Source organism: Parasteatoda tepidariorum, chromosome 7, assembly GCF_982258835.1.
Source record: "Parasteatoda tepidariorum strain Cologne lab strain chromosome 7, Ptep-v5.0, whole genome shotgun sequence".
Lineage (NCBI taxonomy): Eukaryota > Metazoa > Arthropoda > Arachnida > Araneae > Theridiidae > Parasteatoda > Parasteatoda tepidariorum.
This window is the reverse complement of record NC_141761.1, coordinates 892,164-906,854: the sequence shown is the minus strand read 5'-3', so window position 1 is coordinate 906,854 and position 14,691 is coordinate 892,164. Positions and strand designations below refer to the sequence as shown.

The 14,691-nt window shown below is 30.7% G+C and overlaps 1 protein-coding gene across 2 annotated transcripts in view; it reads right to left on the bottom strand.

Annotated features, from left to right (window-relative positions):
* Positions 1–3,204: 3,204 nt before the first annotated feature.
* Positions 3,205–14,691, bottom strand: part of Ppcs (phosphopantothenoylcysteine synthetase) — a 30,603-nt gene continuing 19,116 nt past the window's right edge. For both annotated transcript variants that reach the window (XM_043054178.3, XM_087166996.1), the window contains exons 7-8: positions 11,717–11,782; positions 3,205–3,447 (exon numbers count right to left, since the gene is read on the bottom strand). In XM_043054178.3, coding sequence (XP_042910112.3) covers positions 3,277–3,447; positions 11,717–11,782 — 237 coding nt within the window. In that variant the 3' untranslated portion in view covers positions 3,205–3,276. The remainder of the gene's footprint in view (positions 3,448–11,716; positions 11,783–14,691) is intronic.

The following is a 14,691-nucleotide window of genomic DNA, read 5'->3' as shown; positions in this document are numbered from 1 at the left end:
AACTTGGAGGACTTCGTGACCCGACAGATTTAACATGCACCAGTCACTATTTTATACATGGGTATTCTTCTGCTGGCTGGATTCAAACTCCCATTCTCACGAACAAGAGTTCATTGCCCTATCAACCAGGCTGTTCCGGCCAAATTTATTAGTTTATTTTATAAGAGTCATTGCACAGCGGACCCAAATTCGAGTTTACGGCTACTAATATTCAACTCCGTAGCCTTGTAATTCTGAACCCAATCCAGAAGACAAGGCAACTGCTAGATTAGTACCCAGAGGTATTTATTTGTTATGAGGACTTTGTGACCCCGACAGATTTAACATGCACCAGTCACCATTTTATACATGGGTATTCTTCTGCCGGCTGGATTCAAACTCCCATTCTCACGAACACGAGTCCAACGCCCTATGAACCTGGCTATCCCGGCCAAATTTATTAGTTTATTTTATAACAGTCATTGCACAGCCGACCCAATTTCGAGTTTACGACTACTAATATTCAACTCCGTAGCCTAGTAATTTTGAACCCAATCCAGAAGACAAAGGAACTGCTAGATTAGCACCCAGAAGTATTTATTTTTCATGAGAACTTGGAGGACTTTGTGATCCTGACAGTTTTAACATGCACCAGTCACTATTTTATACACGGGTATTCTTCTACCTGCTGGATTCAAACTTCCATTCTCACGAACAAGAGTTCATTGCCCTATCAACCAGGCTGTCCCGGCCAAATTTATTAGTTTATTTTATAAGAGTCATTGCACAGCTGACCCAATTTCGAGTTTACGACAACTAATATTCATCTCCGTAGCCTTGTAATTCTGAACCCAATCCAGAAGACAAGGGAACTGCTAGATTAGTACCCAGAGGTATTTATTTGTTATGAGGACTTTGTGACCCCGACATATTTAACATGCACCAGTCACCATTTTACACACGGGTATTCTTCTGCCGGCTGGATTCAAACTCCCATTCTCACGAACAAGAGGTCATTGCCCTATCAACCAGGCTGTCCCGGCCAAATTTAATAGTTTATTTTATAAGAGTCATTGCACAGAGGACCCAAATTCGAGTTTACGACTACTTATTCAACTCCGTAGCCTTGTAATTCTGAACCCAATCCAGCTGCCCCTCGAGCAGGTGAGGGCCGTTATATTAATACTGTTTGTAAAAATAAAAAGAACATTTCGTAAGCTGATATTATTTAATTGATGTTTATATTGAAAATATTTCTTCATTATTTTTGCTTTCTTTTTAATTATTTTAAGTATATTTGTTAAATTTTAGTGCAAGAAAAAAAATTGTAATTATTTATGTAAATTTTTGGCTTATATTTTTAAGGATTTTTTAAAGGGTCTATTAAATATCAGAGAGAATAAATGTCATACGGGTTTAAAGTATCAGCTCTGTTTAAAGTATCAGTATCAGCTATCAATTAGCAATTAGTTTTAGATAATTACAATTGTAGAATAATTATCTTATTATAGAATGAAATGTTTTAAAAGACAAGTATCTGTTAATGTTTAACATTTAATCAACAAAAAAACAGAACGAATATTGAAATCTAACGAATTTATTATTTTTAATTACAGATAAAGTTTGTGACAGAAAAAAAAATTAAAGCCTGATAGATTTCAGAATTTTAGAAACACCTTCTAGTTATACTATTACAATCAAATAGGTTTCGATGTCTTTCATCCCGGTCTCATTTGTGATTCAGCATATTTCGGTATCATTTATGTTTCGTTCTTACTTAATATTAATTTGTTTGCGACAGCTAATTTGTATACCTCTATTACTACATTTTCGAGGAGTTTAAAAATATAATATTGAGGATTTTAACTGAAATGAAATTTGCTTTTTTGTTATTGCCTCTTTTATTACTTCATCACCACACCCCCACGCAACTGTCTACTCTAAATAATGTTATATAGAATGAGATAGCAAAACAAACGTGTGTAGTTATTTAAATTCTTATTCAAAAGTATTAGTTAATTTTTTTTTTAACTGACAATTTCTGTCCTTTTTCAGATATTTTAAAGTGCTATTTAAAACTGCTGCATATCACACGAAAGCATTAAATATATCATTTGTACATTTTTAAAGTAAAATAAAAGGGAATTCTGATCTTTAGAAACGGATATTAAATAGTCTGATGATCGAATGATGGGGTAAAAAAAAACTTTTTTACCTTTTAAACTAAAAAATTGTTTATTTATTAGTAATTTGTTAATGCTCAAATTGCTTGAAAGATGATATGTTCCCTACTAATAACAACGAAGTTTTTTGTTTTATTTGGTCATTTATTTATATTTATTATGTCGGACAATGTAAAAAAGAAAATGCATTTTGCGCTTCTGAGGGCCCCAGCTGCGAATAAAACTTTAAAAAAAGAGGGGGGAAAGTAGGATCTGGGGACCCTTGTCATCTCGGGGCCCCTTATACGTAAATCCGGCCTTGGAAGGCTGGCGTGTTCACATCCTGTCCGGGTCACCCATGTGGGGCGAGTTTTTATCGTCCTTGTCAACCTTCATCTATAATCATTAAAAAAAAAAAAATTACTAAAAATCATGAAATCCGTAGTAGCAATTGCCCCAAAAAAAGAGCGACTACGAAATCAAGCGAATTGGTTTCCTTAAATGCGTGTTTCGTTTCGAGACTAGAGGTTGCTATAATAAATAATATCGAATAAAAGATATCGGATTCAGAAACTACGGAGAAACCAATAGCAATAACTGCCGAAAATTCAATAGAATTATTGCCTTAAAAAGTAAATACTCAAATGCACGATTCGAATTTTCCATATTGCTTGAAATATATTTAAAATGAAAATCAATAGCAGTAACAGCCGAAAATGCAATCGATTTAAGATACTATGGACGTAAATTAAGCTCACCAAAAAGTATTATATCTGAATGAATGATTCAAATATTACGTGTAAATTTCTGTAGTAAATAAAAGAAAATTTTCTTTTCAAAAGAAAAATCTTTCTGCAAGACCTGTGTAATGTCAAGATGCACTCTTTTTACTGGTATTTTGAGAATGTAAAGTGAGATGAGCAGCCAAACAAGAACACATTGAAAAGCCTGAATCAACTCTCCCAAATTTCTTAGCCATTTTATGACCCGCACACCCTTTTGCCCTTCAATTCCATCTTAAGTAGGAGCAGAAATTCAATCTTGTTAAAGAAAAACCCAAAAATATGTATTAAAATAAATTTATTGTTAATTTACAAACCGTGTTTGTGCATGAAAATAACAACTGAAAAAAACATCATAATTGTATAAATGAAGAATAGTTTTTCAAAATTTCAGCCACTATGATTTCCTCTATGTCTTTTCCCGCATTCATGTCCTCATCACTCAGAGCTATTTGTTTTGTTTCTTCTTTGGTGACAAACACTACTCGCTGTTTTCTAGTCTTTAACTCATTAGCAATGACCAACTGCAAAAAATTAAAATAACATTACTAATATGCTTGTAACAGCATTTAAAAAGATTTATTGAAAATATGCATTAAATTTCAAGTGTATGGTTGAGAATGCTAACATAAACAGGGTTGCCACAGAAAAAAATAATATAATAAGAACAAAAATTTATATAATAATGACTAAATAAGAACAAAAAGTTTTAAAAAATATGACTAACATTTTATTAAATGACTTCATTGTAATATACCATGATCCATTTAGTCAAGTTGATGGTTAATATGATAATTTTTAAATAAAGTTAGTGTTCTAGCGCTAAATTTTTTTAAAAATTAAGTGTTAGTGTGTGTTAATTAAGTGTTCTAGCACTAAATTTTTAGATAAAAAAATTAGTATATTTGCAGAAAATTAAATACTTTCAAAAACTAGAATTAATTCAGAAAAAAAATTTTTTGTTAAAAAAACAAACATACTCTTTCTAAAAAATTTTCCCTTTTATCAAAAATTGATTTAGCAAATATATACTGAAAAGTTATTACTAAAATTCAGTTAAATTCACGCATCATAATATTGCATTAAAAATAGGGTTCTGTAAAATCATGCGGAATTTCGTAGCAATAACTGTTGAAAAGGCTATTGAGAAACAAAATAGATTCACATTGGAATCTGTGCAAATTGAGCTCATTAAAAAGTGATGACTCAAATTTGCGAATCAAAATTTTTTCATTTTTTTAAGAAAAAAAAATCATTATGTTCAGAAGCTACAGCGGGCCACAGGTTGTCAACCCAATTTATGGTAAAAAAAAAACATGGCTAGAAGCACAGAAAAGTCTCCCAATAGTCTCCTTTTCTTGAAAATAGCTGCTTTTTTAGACTTTTCAGGCAAAAAAAAGTTGCCATAGTTACCTCAGGTCGAAAACAGTTGCAAATAGTCGCATTTTAGTTGCCTGTGGCAACCCTGCATAAACAGATGAAGAGAGGATATTTGAAAGAAAAATTATTTGGCCCAATAAGAGAAAATGATAGTCTATAAAAAACAAATATATAGTCTATGAAAAATACAAACATCTTATCAGGCAAATCCTGTCAAAAAGATCACCTTTGCAAGACATTAAGAGGTCAATCATTAGAGGAAGAGATGACCTGTAGTGCATTTGAAAAAGAAGAATACATATTGTGTTTGTCCCCTTTACATGCATGTTTTCTGTTCAGACTATTATGCGCCTCAATTGCTTTCTTGAAGACAACTTTACTTTCGACATTTTGTAATTGCTAGACAAAGAAGAAAAAAAATGTTTGATTTTTTCCCCTCCCAATGAAGAAACATTTTCTCGTTATGCAAAGTTACAGAAGGGATGAAAAGTTACTTTATTTTTGAAATCAATTTTTGTTTTGGATCATGGGAACTTTAATGAAAAAGGTAAAATACTAGTTCTATTTAGCCTGAGGGAATGAATGTCACCGGAACAAACGTAAAGGGGGGTTATGGAATGACCTCAAATGAAATTACAAGCTGCTAAAAAAAATATTACAATTTTTAATGGACTTTTGAGTCTTAGATATGGAATATCTATTGCTTAATTATTTGCTATAAAATTAAATAAAACAACGAATATCTTTTCTGGTAGTTAGAATATAATACTGAATATTGTTTTGATGAATGTACATGACATTATTTTCTCACACACAACCTGCCTAGAATAAAAAAAGAAATGAGGCACAAATTGTTAGTTCCAGTAGTTTCTCTAGCAAAAATTTCCTTTTGAGGAAGTTTTTTAATTTTTTGTTTTGGTGATTTTGAGGGGAATTATAAATCGATTATGTCAACCTTCATCTATCAAAAGGTACCTCATGATAGAATCAAGTTAACATGTCTTATATACTAGTGAATTGGTATTTAATATTTATAGTGGTAGTTAAGCCACAATTTCAGGCAAAAAATGCTTAACATTTGAACTTGTAGTTCACAATTTAAACACGGATTATCTGCATGTTTGCAGTCACCCATTAATGATATACAGCAGAGGATATTCATAACACAATTAGTAAATTTTTTGTTAGATAGCGAGGCAGTTCTTGGACTTATTGCAGCAAAACTTCCATGAACATTGCAAACAAGTAAAAATCACTTTAATTTGAAAGAAAAAATAACGCACTGAACTCAGCAGCCACAAGAAATAACATAATTTGTGGAAAAACTGAAAGATGGGTCCTTCTTTGACCCCCCCAATAACTGATGAAATCTCTATTAAGAGAGTGCCAGATAACTGTTCTAATTATTCACAAAAAGGCAAATAAGAATGGAAAACTCATAAGCAGGCGTCCAGTTTTTTTAAGAATCAGAACTTATATGGGGTACCTCCGTGCGTCCACCCAGGGTTAAAAAAAGAAATTTCCTGGAGTTTTAGGCTTGCATTCTTCAATAAACCACACTTCTTACTCTATGTATTTTTTTATTATTGATAAGGATTTTAAAACAATAATATAAGTGCTCCTATTACAGAACAACCTGCACAAAAAATAGTTCAATGTTGTGAAATTTTACACATTTTAAGAATTGGGGTTGGCATTTTGTCTGGAAGGACACTAGACTAAAATAATATAAACAAGAAGAAGCTGGACAAAATGGAAGAAACTAAAGAAGACAAATGCAAAAGTTTAGAAGTATCATAAGAATAGCTTAAATTTAAACAAATTAAAATTAGCATACCAGAAAGTAAAGTTTTTTCACATCTACAACTTTCTAACATATATATACATACAGTAGAGAACCTATTAACCAGGACCATTGCTATCCCAGATGTCTGAATTTCCCGGTTTTCTGGATCGGCCAAAAGTGCCCTTAATCAACATTTTATCAAACCCAAAATTCAAGGAAAAAGTGAAACACATTTTAAAATAAGAAAAAAAAAACGAAAAGATATCCCAAATTTAAAAAAAAAATGGTAGTAAAATATCATTTAAAATGATAAAAACTTTTGCAAGTTAAGACAAGAAAAACATGCTTAAAAAGTGCAAAATTCACATATTTATTTTTTGATAATAATTAAAATCCTCAAATGAACTAATATAAAACAAAATCAATAATTAAAAATCGCAATATGTTTCATGCCTAATTATACAGGGGGGGGGCGATAAAAGGAAAACTTATTAATCTAAATAAAAACAACACTTGAAAATTATCGAACGTAAACGATATTTAAAAAAGGCACTGACATAAATATTAAAACCTGGAACAAGGCAGAATATTATAAGATCAACAGAATTAAAAAATCAAAAAGACATAATCAAATTAAAAAAAGAAGCTTAAATTAATAAACAATCTTCTCCTTTTATTTTATTTTTAATTAAAAAGACCATTTTTAACGAAAGCAAATGTGATTCCACATCAAGAAAAACTTCCTAATGATACCGCATTTCTAAAAAAATCAGAATTCATTAAAAAAAATATACATATGGGTGATTCTCACGAAACATGACATTCATTGCCCCTTGCTCCAAGATCTAATACTATAATACTAAAAGAACATTTTTCTTAAAAAAATTTATAAATAGCATTGCTGTTAGCATTTTAAAATGACTCTGCACTAGCATTGACTGTTTTGTATACTTAAAAAATTAAATTGAATAGCAAAATGTCATTTTCCTGGCATGTCCCAAACAATATTTCCAATAATAACTAGCCTCAAAACCTCCCATACATTTTTCAAAATATAATTTTTTTTATCTTATCCTATGTAAGCATTTCTAGAATATACGCAGAGGGTATTGTTTACTAAAACTTCGTTTAAAATAATTTTTCCGTCAATAATTTGTTTGTCCCATGAAAATCTGTCATTTTCCTGGCTACTTTTATTTAGTGATTTATAACCAAAATAGATAGCGCCAGGAATCAATATCTTATGTTAATAGATTGATTAGATACCCTCCTATATGAACATGTCTTGTTGCATGAATAAAGAACTAATTTTCTGGCTCAAAATCTATTTCAAAAATTTTCTCAAGGTGAGTAGGTTTTTATGCTGTCATTTTCCTGGCTTCTTGAAATTATTAATAACAAAAACTACATAGATTTATCTGAGTTATTTTAAGAAATACTGCTGTTTTCTGCAGATTATAAACATCTTCGGCCAAAATATTAAATTAAGGTAAAGTTATATGCTATAAAATGGCGAATTTGTAATTATCCTGGCTTATGAATGCCAGGACATTGAAATGTTACCAGAAATTCTTTTTAACTGCTAATACTAAAAAGGGGGAAAGCAAATATTAACCTAATACCAAGTTTATGCATGATTGTAATATGCTTGGATGTAATCAAAGTTATTTATTTATCTAATGATTGATTATTATACACCATTTTATTCTGCACAGATGAGCAACAAATTTTTTTTTGTTTCCTTCTACAGTGGATAAAAAGAATTAATTTAAGCTATTTATGGCCCATCTAACATAAAGGCTTAAGTTGAGTTACTTACTATTAACTTAAAATGACTGCTTCTTAAACTTCTAAGGTAATATGTCATTTTCCTGGCATTCAAGATTTGGTGAATTTCCATTTTATTATTTTTTTTTCTTGAGCAAAAGTCAATAAACTACACTGCTGTCTATAAGACATTAATAAGTGTAGCTAAAGAAGTATACAAAAAAAATTTTCGATTATTTTGAAGACTTTAAATTTGAAGAAATTTTTTGGTCCGAATGTCATGTTTCGTGAGAATCACCCATATATTGTTTTGTTAACCGATGTCAAATAGATGAATATAACTAGTGATTAAAAAACGTTTTGTTCATAATAAATAATATGAAATAATAAAACAATCCATCATAATAAATAAAGGATAACAAAAAATTTATGACTAAAGTTGATTTAAAATAAATCTCACATGTCAATACTCTTAGCCAGAAGTTTCAAGTTCCTTAACTGGGACATTCATTGATAAAACATTTGTACAAAACAAACATTCAGAAAGTAAAACATTTGTCCCTTCCCTGCTCCTCTTGATCTAATGATCTTCAAAGTCAGGGGAAGAATTGAAGTTTCTCTGGGCAAAGGAGAAGAATTCACCCCTTTCCCTCCAACTTCAAGGATGAGTCAAATTCACCCTTTTTTTCATTATCGCTATACTTCAAAATAGCGGGAAAACCAAGCAAAATTCTTTCCGTTTTCTGGATAAATTGTTCTCCACTTTATATAGATAGATAGATATATTTGAGTTCAAAATGTAGAAAAAACATGGAAAAAATTACAGAGCAATGAAATAGGAAGGAAAAAAATCCCCCCAAAAAAAGGGGGGGGGGAATTAATAAAAATCCAGAAAATAAAAGATACAATGTTTTCATCAGCTCACATGATTATATTCGCAAAAAGAGTGCTTATCCTAATATTGTATCACTATAGCCAAAGCAAAATATATCAATACAAGAGTGTGAGGAGCACTCAAAAAATTATTTTGAAACAAATAGAATAGAACACATGAAGTCAAAATATCACATAAAAACAGAAAATAAAATGTAAAGAAAAAACCAGAACAAAACATAAAATAAAATCTCTGAAGGAATTCAAATGAACTTACATGAATGAGGAATTTTTCAAGAATGATTTTAAATATTTTCGAAACACGATTGCCAGATTACAAAATGTGAAAACAGAAGCACAAATTGAGGTAAAAGCGTAAATAGAGGAGTTTTGTTTTATAGTGCATTCTTACTGAAGTGCGTTTGATTTGGTAGTTACCAAGGATGGGCCCAAAAAATGGATGTGTGCAAGGTAATATTATACTGGATAAATTAAAGAAGTTGACAATTAATAATTTTAGAAAATTAACTTCGATTTAAGAAATGGTTTTTTATTGATATTGTATTATATTTTGCTTTGGGTATATTGATACAATATTAGAAAGCTATCCCCTTTGTGGATATAATCGCATGAGCAAATGAAAAGATTATATCTTTTATTTTCTGGATTTTTCCCCTTTTTTCATTGTTCTGTAATTTTTTACATGTTTTCTTTTTGTCCTTCTTGTATTTATTTATTATGTTATATATATATATATACACACACTCACACAAACAAACATATACACTGTCACACATATATACAGGAAAAACCACCTCTATTTATGACCACTTTTAGTAGGCATGGAATTTTTTCTATAGAATATATGTTCAAGAAACCCTGAAGGAGAGACAATCAAAACCTCACTTCAGCGCACCTCTGCACCAAATGTGGAAAAATCCAACTAAGGAAACATGAAAAAATATCCCAACTAAACAAAACAAATAAGTAGATTAAACATATTCAAAATATTTACACGAGGTTCTTATTAAGAGAGTTTTTTTTTGACAATTTCTGATAGAGATCTAATGTCTCATGTTGCAGTCAGAGGGAACTAAAGACGATGCTATCAACGATTTATTTTTAGAGATGAAACATAAAATTAGAAAAATCAAGTTACTTTTAGAAAAAACTAAACATCTCAAACAAACAAAACTCTTCACCCTTTTTAAAACTAATTCCTTTTTATAATAAAAAATTAAGCATAAAATATAATTGTTTATTTTTTGTTTATTCTTTATTTGTTTATAATTGTTTATTTTCTTTACATACAATTATATCAGTAGAGATCATTTTTATTGACTCTAAATTTAATTCATCTATCGGGTTTTCACGATGTCAACACGAGTGGCACTTCCGCACCAAAGAAATATCAAAACCGTTTGCGAAAAATCATGCACATTTTGAAGTGAAAGGAGGAAACCCCTAAGAAGGACTTCCATTGACAACAATTTTATACTATGGAACAGAGAGTGGTCACTTCCGAGACTGTTACAGTGTGATGTCCCTTTTCTGGAAGGGTCGATTTCTCAGACACTTTGTAACAATCAAAATAAATAAACATCTCTTCATCTTCCCCTCTCTTAAAAAAAAAAACGAAAAACTTTTGACATGTTTTTTCCTTTTACAGCTTCTAGTGATTTATGCATTGAACCCATAAATGAACAGAAAAGGGAGAAAAGATCTATCAAGACCATGGAGTGACAGTTAGTGATCCTCTGGAATGCAGGAAAGGGTGGAGATTTATTTTCAAAAGAGGACAACTGAGTCCCCCTCCCCTTTCTTTCCAATGCAGCATTTCCTGTAACCTTTTTATTCGAGTGTTAGGGAAGGAAGAAATACTGTGATAAAGGGTAAATGCAGCAAATGTTTACATGGAGGGAGAGTCACTTACAGTCATGCAAGAAAAAATAAAGAGAACCCAATCAGCATGCCATGCCTTTATGCTTGATTGATAGCCAATGATGGGAGAGAAAATAAGAATTTATCACTTCCCCACCCTCAACTTGAATGACAAATAAGAAGGAAATGAATTTCTCTCCTCCACATCCACCTTAACGAATGACGAGAATTTCCCCTTCTTGCTTGAATCGTTCTAGTTCAAAATGGCAGAGAGAGCAATTAATACTTTCATAACTGCCAAATTTTTTTTTTGTTTTCAATATTCTAAGTAATAATTATTTTTTCTGAATATTTTATTTTTGATTGATTAGATATCATTCTAATACTAAAACAATATTGCCCGAAAAATAATGTTTACTTATTTTTTGCTTCTTAGATTCAGATAGTTTACTAGATCGTTTTAAGCTTTGTTAACTTTGGGGTCTATTATACAGAAAAATCTAATATCCGGACTTCAAGAAGTCCCACTGATTCCGGATATGCGTCTTTCCTCTGTACTAGTTCTATACAGAAATTTTAAAAATCTTTATAATTATGTTATTTGAGTCGGCACTCATAATACTTAACAGTATTTGAATTGCCATTTGTAGTTTTGAATTCAATATGTGTGTTTTTTTATTTCATTAGAATTAAAGAATTTTTTTTGATCATGCTATTATAATAGTACTTTATTTTATTATAAAATTAGATTGCACTGTATTCATTTAAGTAAAATATGACAGTTCTTCTAATTCCTTAAAAAAATTCATTTTTTTCTTTCAAATCATTGTTTTTCAAGTTTTGATTGAAAATTATATATAAAAATAGCTTGAAAATGACTACTTTTATTTAAACTAGATTGCAATTACAAATAAATTTAATAATTGATAAATCTTTTTGGATTTATTTCACTCTGGGAGAAACTTAGCTAAGAATATTCAAACATACACATTCCTACTGTTTGTCTAAGATAGGTACTCTTCCAGAAATAATTCAATGTTTTTGTTAAAAACAGAACTGCAACAAATTAAAGAACTTACAACTTCTGCAAACATTAAATAACTTACCTTGTGCCCATATCTTTCTAGGGCTTTCCTAGCTTTTTTTAGAAGAATCGTCGAGTCAGTCTCTAACTAAGAAAGAAACAGAAAATAAATAAGAATCAAATACACTTTTATTATAGATCAAAATTGTTACATTTTTTATTAGTAATTAGTAGTAGGAACCCTTTTTTAGTAGACTTTTTAAGATGATAAAATGCATTTCGGCAAATTTAAGATGAATTCACATTTAAAGAACAAGAAAAATAAAAATCTAAAACTTTCAAAATATGTTAAAAGTTAATATGATAAAACAATTTTAAAAAAATATTAGGTTCAAGTTCCATTAACAATTAACAGAACAGAATAAGCACAAAAATAAACTTGTTATGAGAAATGTAAAACAGATAATAAGGAAATCTCGATGCAATGTAAAACCCAAATGGTCTAAAACAGTTTTCCATTGTTGTCAGAGCATTTTTATTGGCTAAAAATTACATGGTAGTATGCATTTTTTACACATTTATTTATTTTTTTTGTCGTCATCAGCATTAAATTAATAAAAGTCATAAAGGTATTGTTTTGCGATAAAAAAATTTTGTGTCCGTAATTTAAAGGAAAAATATGAACTATTTATTTTTTTATTCTACTCTGCTATTATTAAATTTTAAACATCTAAAGATTCATAATCTGCATTTTTTTTTAATGTTATTTTGAAAATGCAGATTATGAATCTTTAGATGTTTAAAATTTGAAAGCTGAAGATTGATAACGTTGCTGTACAATCTTTTCCTGACCCCCTATGGGCCGCTGGAAAAGGTATTGCTAAGTGTAAATCTGAGTTATAATGTTTTTTAAAGTTAAGTGTAGTTTAAACTACTTTGGCGCATATTTGATTCCTCTTTTCTGTTTCCTTGCAAGGTGCACATTGTTAGGGTCAGATTTGATTTTAGTGATAAAGATCTAAAAGTAGGTTTAAAGCCGCGTGGTGCTTTTAGAGATTTTGAACTTTAAGTAGGAATTATTTATGAACAGCTTAGAGAAAAGGAAAAAACGGAATTTTTTATGTGAAACCAATAATTTAGTTTTCTTGATTTCTTGATAGTGTTCCAGGTCATTTTAACATAGTGCTATAGTGTTTCAAAAAAATTAAAAGTATTTTAATTTTTTTTCGGTGAGGCGATGGTATTGTAATAAATTGAAATTTATTATAAGTTTTTTTTTTGTAATACTTTTAAAGATAGATTATTTGTCTGTAGATGGCACCACTACGGTAAAGTTTAAATTCAATCATAATGATATTTTCTTTAGAAATTTTGAATTAGTCTTTTAAAAAGGGATTTTTTGGGTAAAATCTATGTAACTAAATTTATTAATATTTATTGAAGATGGTATTATAACTTGTATAGGGTATTAGTGGATTCATGACGGTTTTTCTCAGGGATCTTTTTTTTGGTTCTGACGTCCGCCGGATGCGGGATGACTCTGGACGTGGTAAACAGGTCAGTCTAGATTCTTTCGCCTTGTTGACGGGAGGATAAAAGAGAAGCGATGAATGTGGCTAGTAGCAGTTGCAGTACCAGTAGTAAGCAAGTAATCTGAGCAGTATCCTGGGGATACGGAGTTTGTCCGCTGAAGGAGTGGTTCGTGACAGTATCTCGGAGATGGTGGATCGTAACCTTAGGGAAAGCTAAACTGAAGTCTCTAGCGGGAAGGACTACCGGGATTAGCCAAAAGCCGATATCTTTGAGACGATGGGCCAAGTCCGAAGGAATCTATGCTGGACGTCCGGTGTCCCCCTTCTACATGCCTAAGGCGCTTGAAATTAGAATAGCTGGAGAAATTTCGAGATCCTAGCCGAGGAGTTTGTCCATGAGTTCATCTACCTTTCCGGTGGGCGGTTCCAGAGTGAAAGCAGTAAATTCCGTAGGGTACTTATAAAACTTTAAATTTTATTTCGTTAACATTTTCGAGGAATCATTTACCGTAAATTCAGAACTGTTATGGTTTTTTTTTGTGTAGGAGAACAATCAGTATTTAAGGGTGATTTGTAGATATCATAAACCAAGTCTGTGTTTTTAGTAATGTTAAATGCAGTTTTTATTTTAAAAATTTCTTTTTTGAACTGTAGAAATTGAAGGTTATGTTTGAGTGTTTTAAGGTTGCATTTTTGTTTTAATTAATGTATAAATGTTTATTCCCATGTTGGCATTTGGAAATGTGTGAAATTATGTTTTTGAAGATTTAGAGGTGCAATAAAAATGAGTTTTAAATGTTGAAAGTTTTCTGTAATTCATTAGATATTTGTCTACTAAATAACCTGGGTAACCGTTACTAAATTTAAATTTTGAGATCACAGCCAAAGGGGTAACGGTACAGTTTTTGATTCTCCTCAGTTTCTAAATTAATCTAATGTTCATTATAAGAGTTGTTTCTTTAGCAGGGTGCGTAGCCAAATTTTTCAACAAAAGATAAGCACCTTTTAAGCACTTTTCCAAGCACTCAAAAAATATTTGTAAGCACTTTGAAAAAATATCCTAATTGGACAGTGTTGGCAAGTTTTTGACAATTGATGGTTTTATCCGATTTTATTTGCTTTCCAGTGACGAAGATGATGGTGCGTCACCAATGATGAAATTAACAAGAGTAATGAAATTTTCTATCGCTAACAGAGAAAAAAAATTTGACATTGTTTAGTTAGTCCCTGTAATCATTTTTCGATTCTATTACAGACGGCAGAAAATGAAGTTTGAAATTGAACATCTCTTGCAAAATGCAGCAGGGTTGCACATAAGAGTTAAAAATCCTTACCACTGAATCCAGCTAAGTATACCCAACTGCGGACCTGCAAGCATTTCCTCAAACATGTCAAATAAATCGCGCTTTCATACACTACAGACCGATGGTACGCCGAAATAGATTGGGGTTGAATTAAAAGTGAAAACGTTGAATAGGACAATATCTTTTTGCTTAATTTGTGGCAAAAACCAACATGGTAAAGA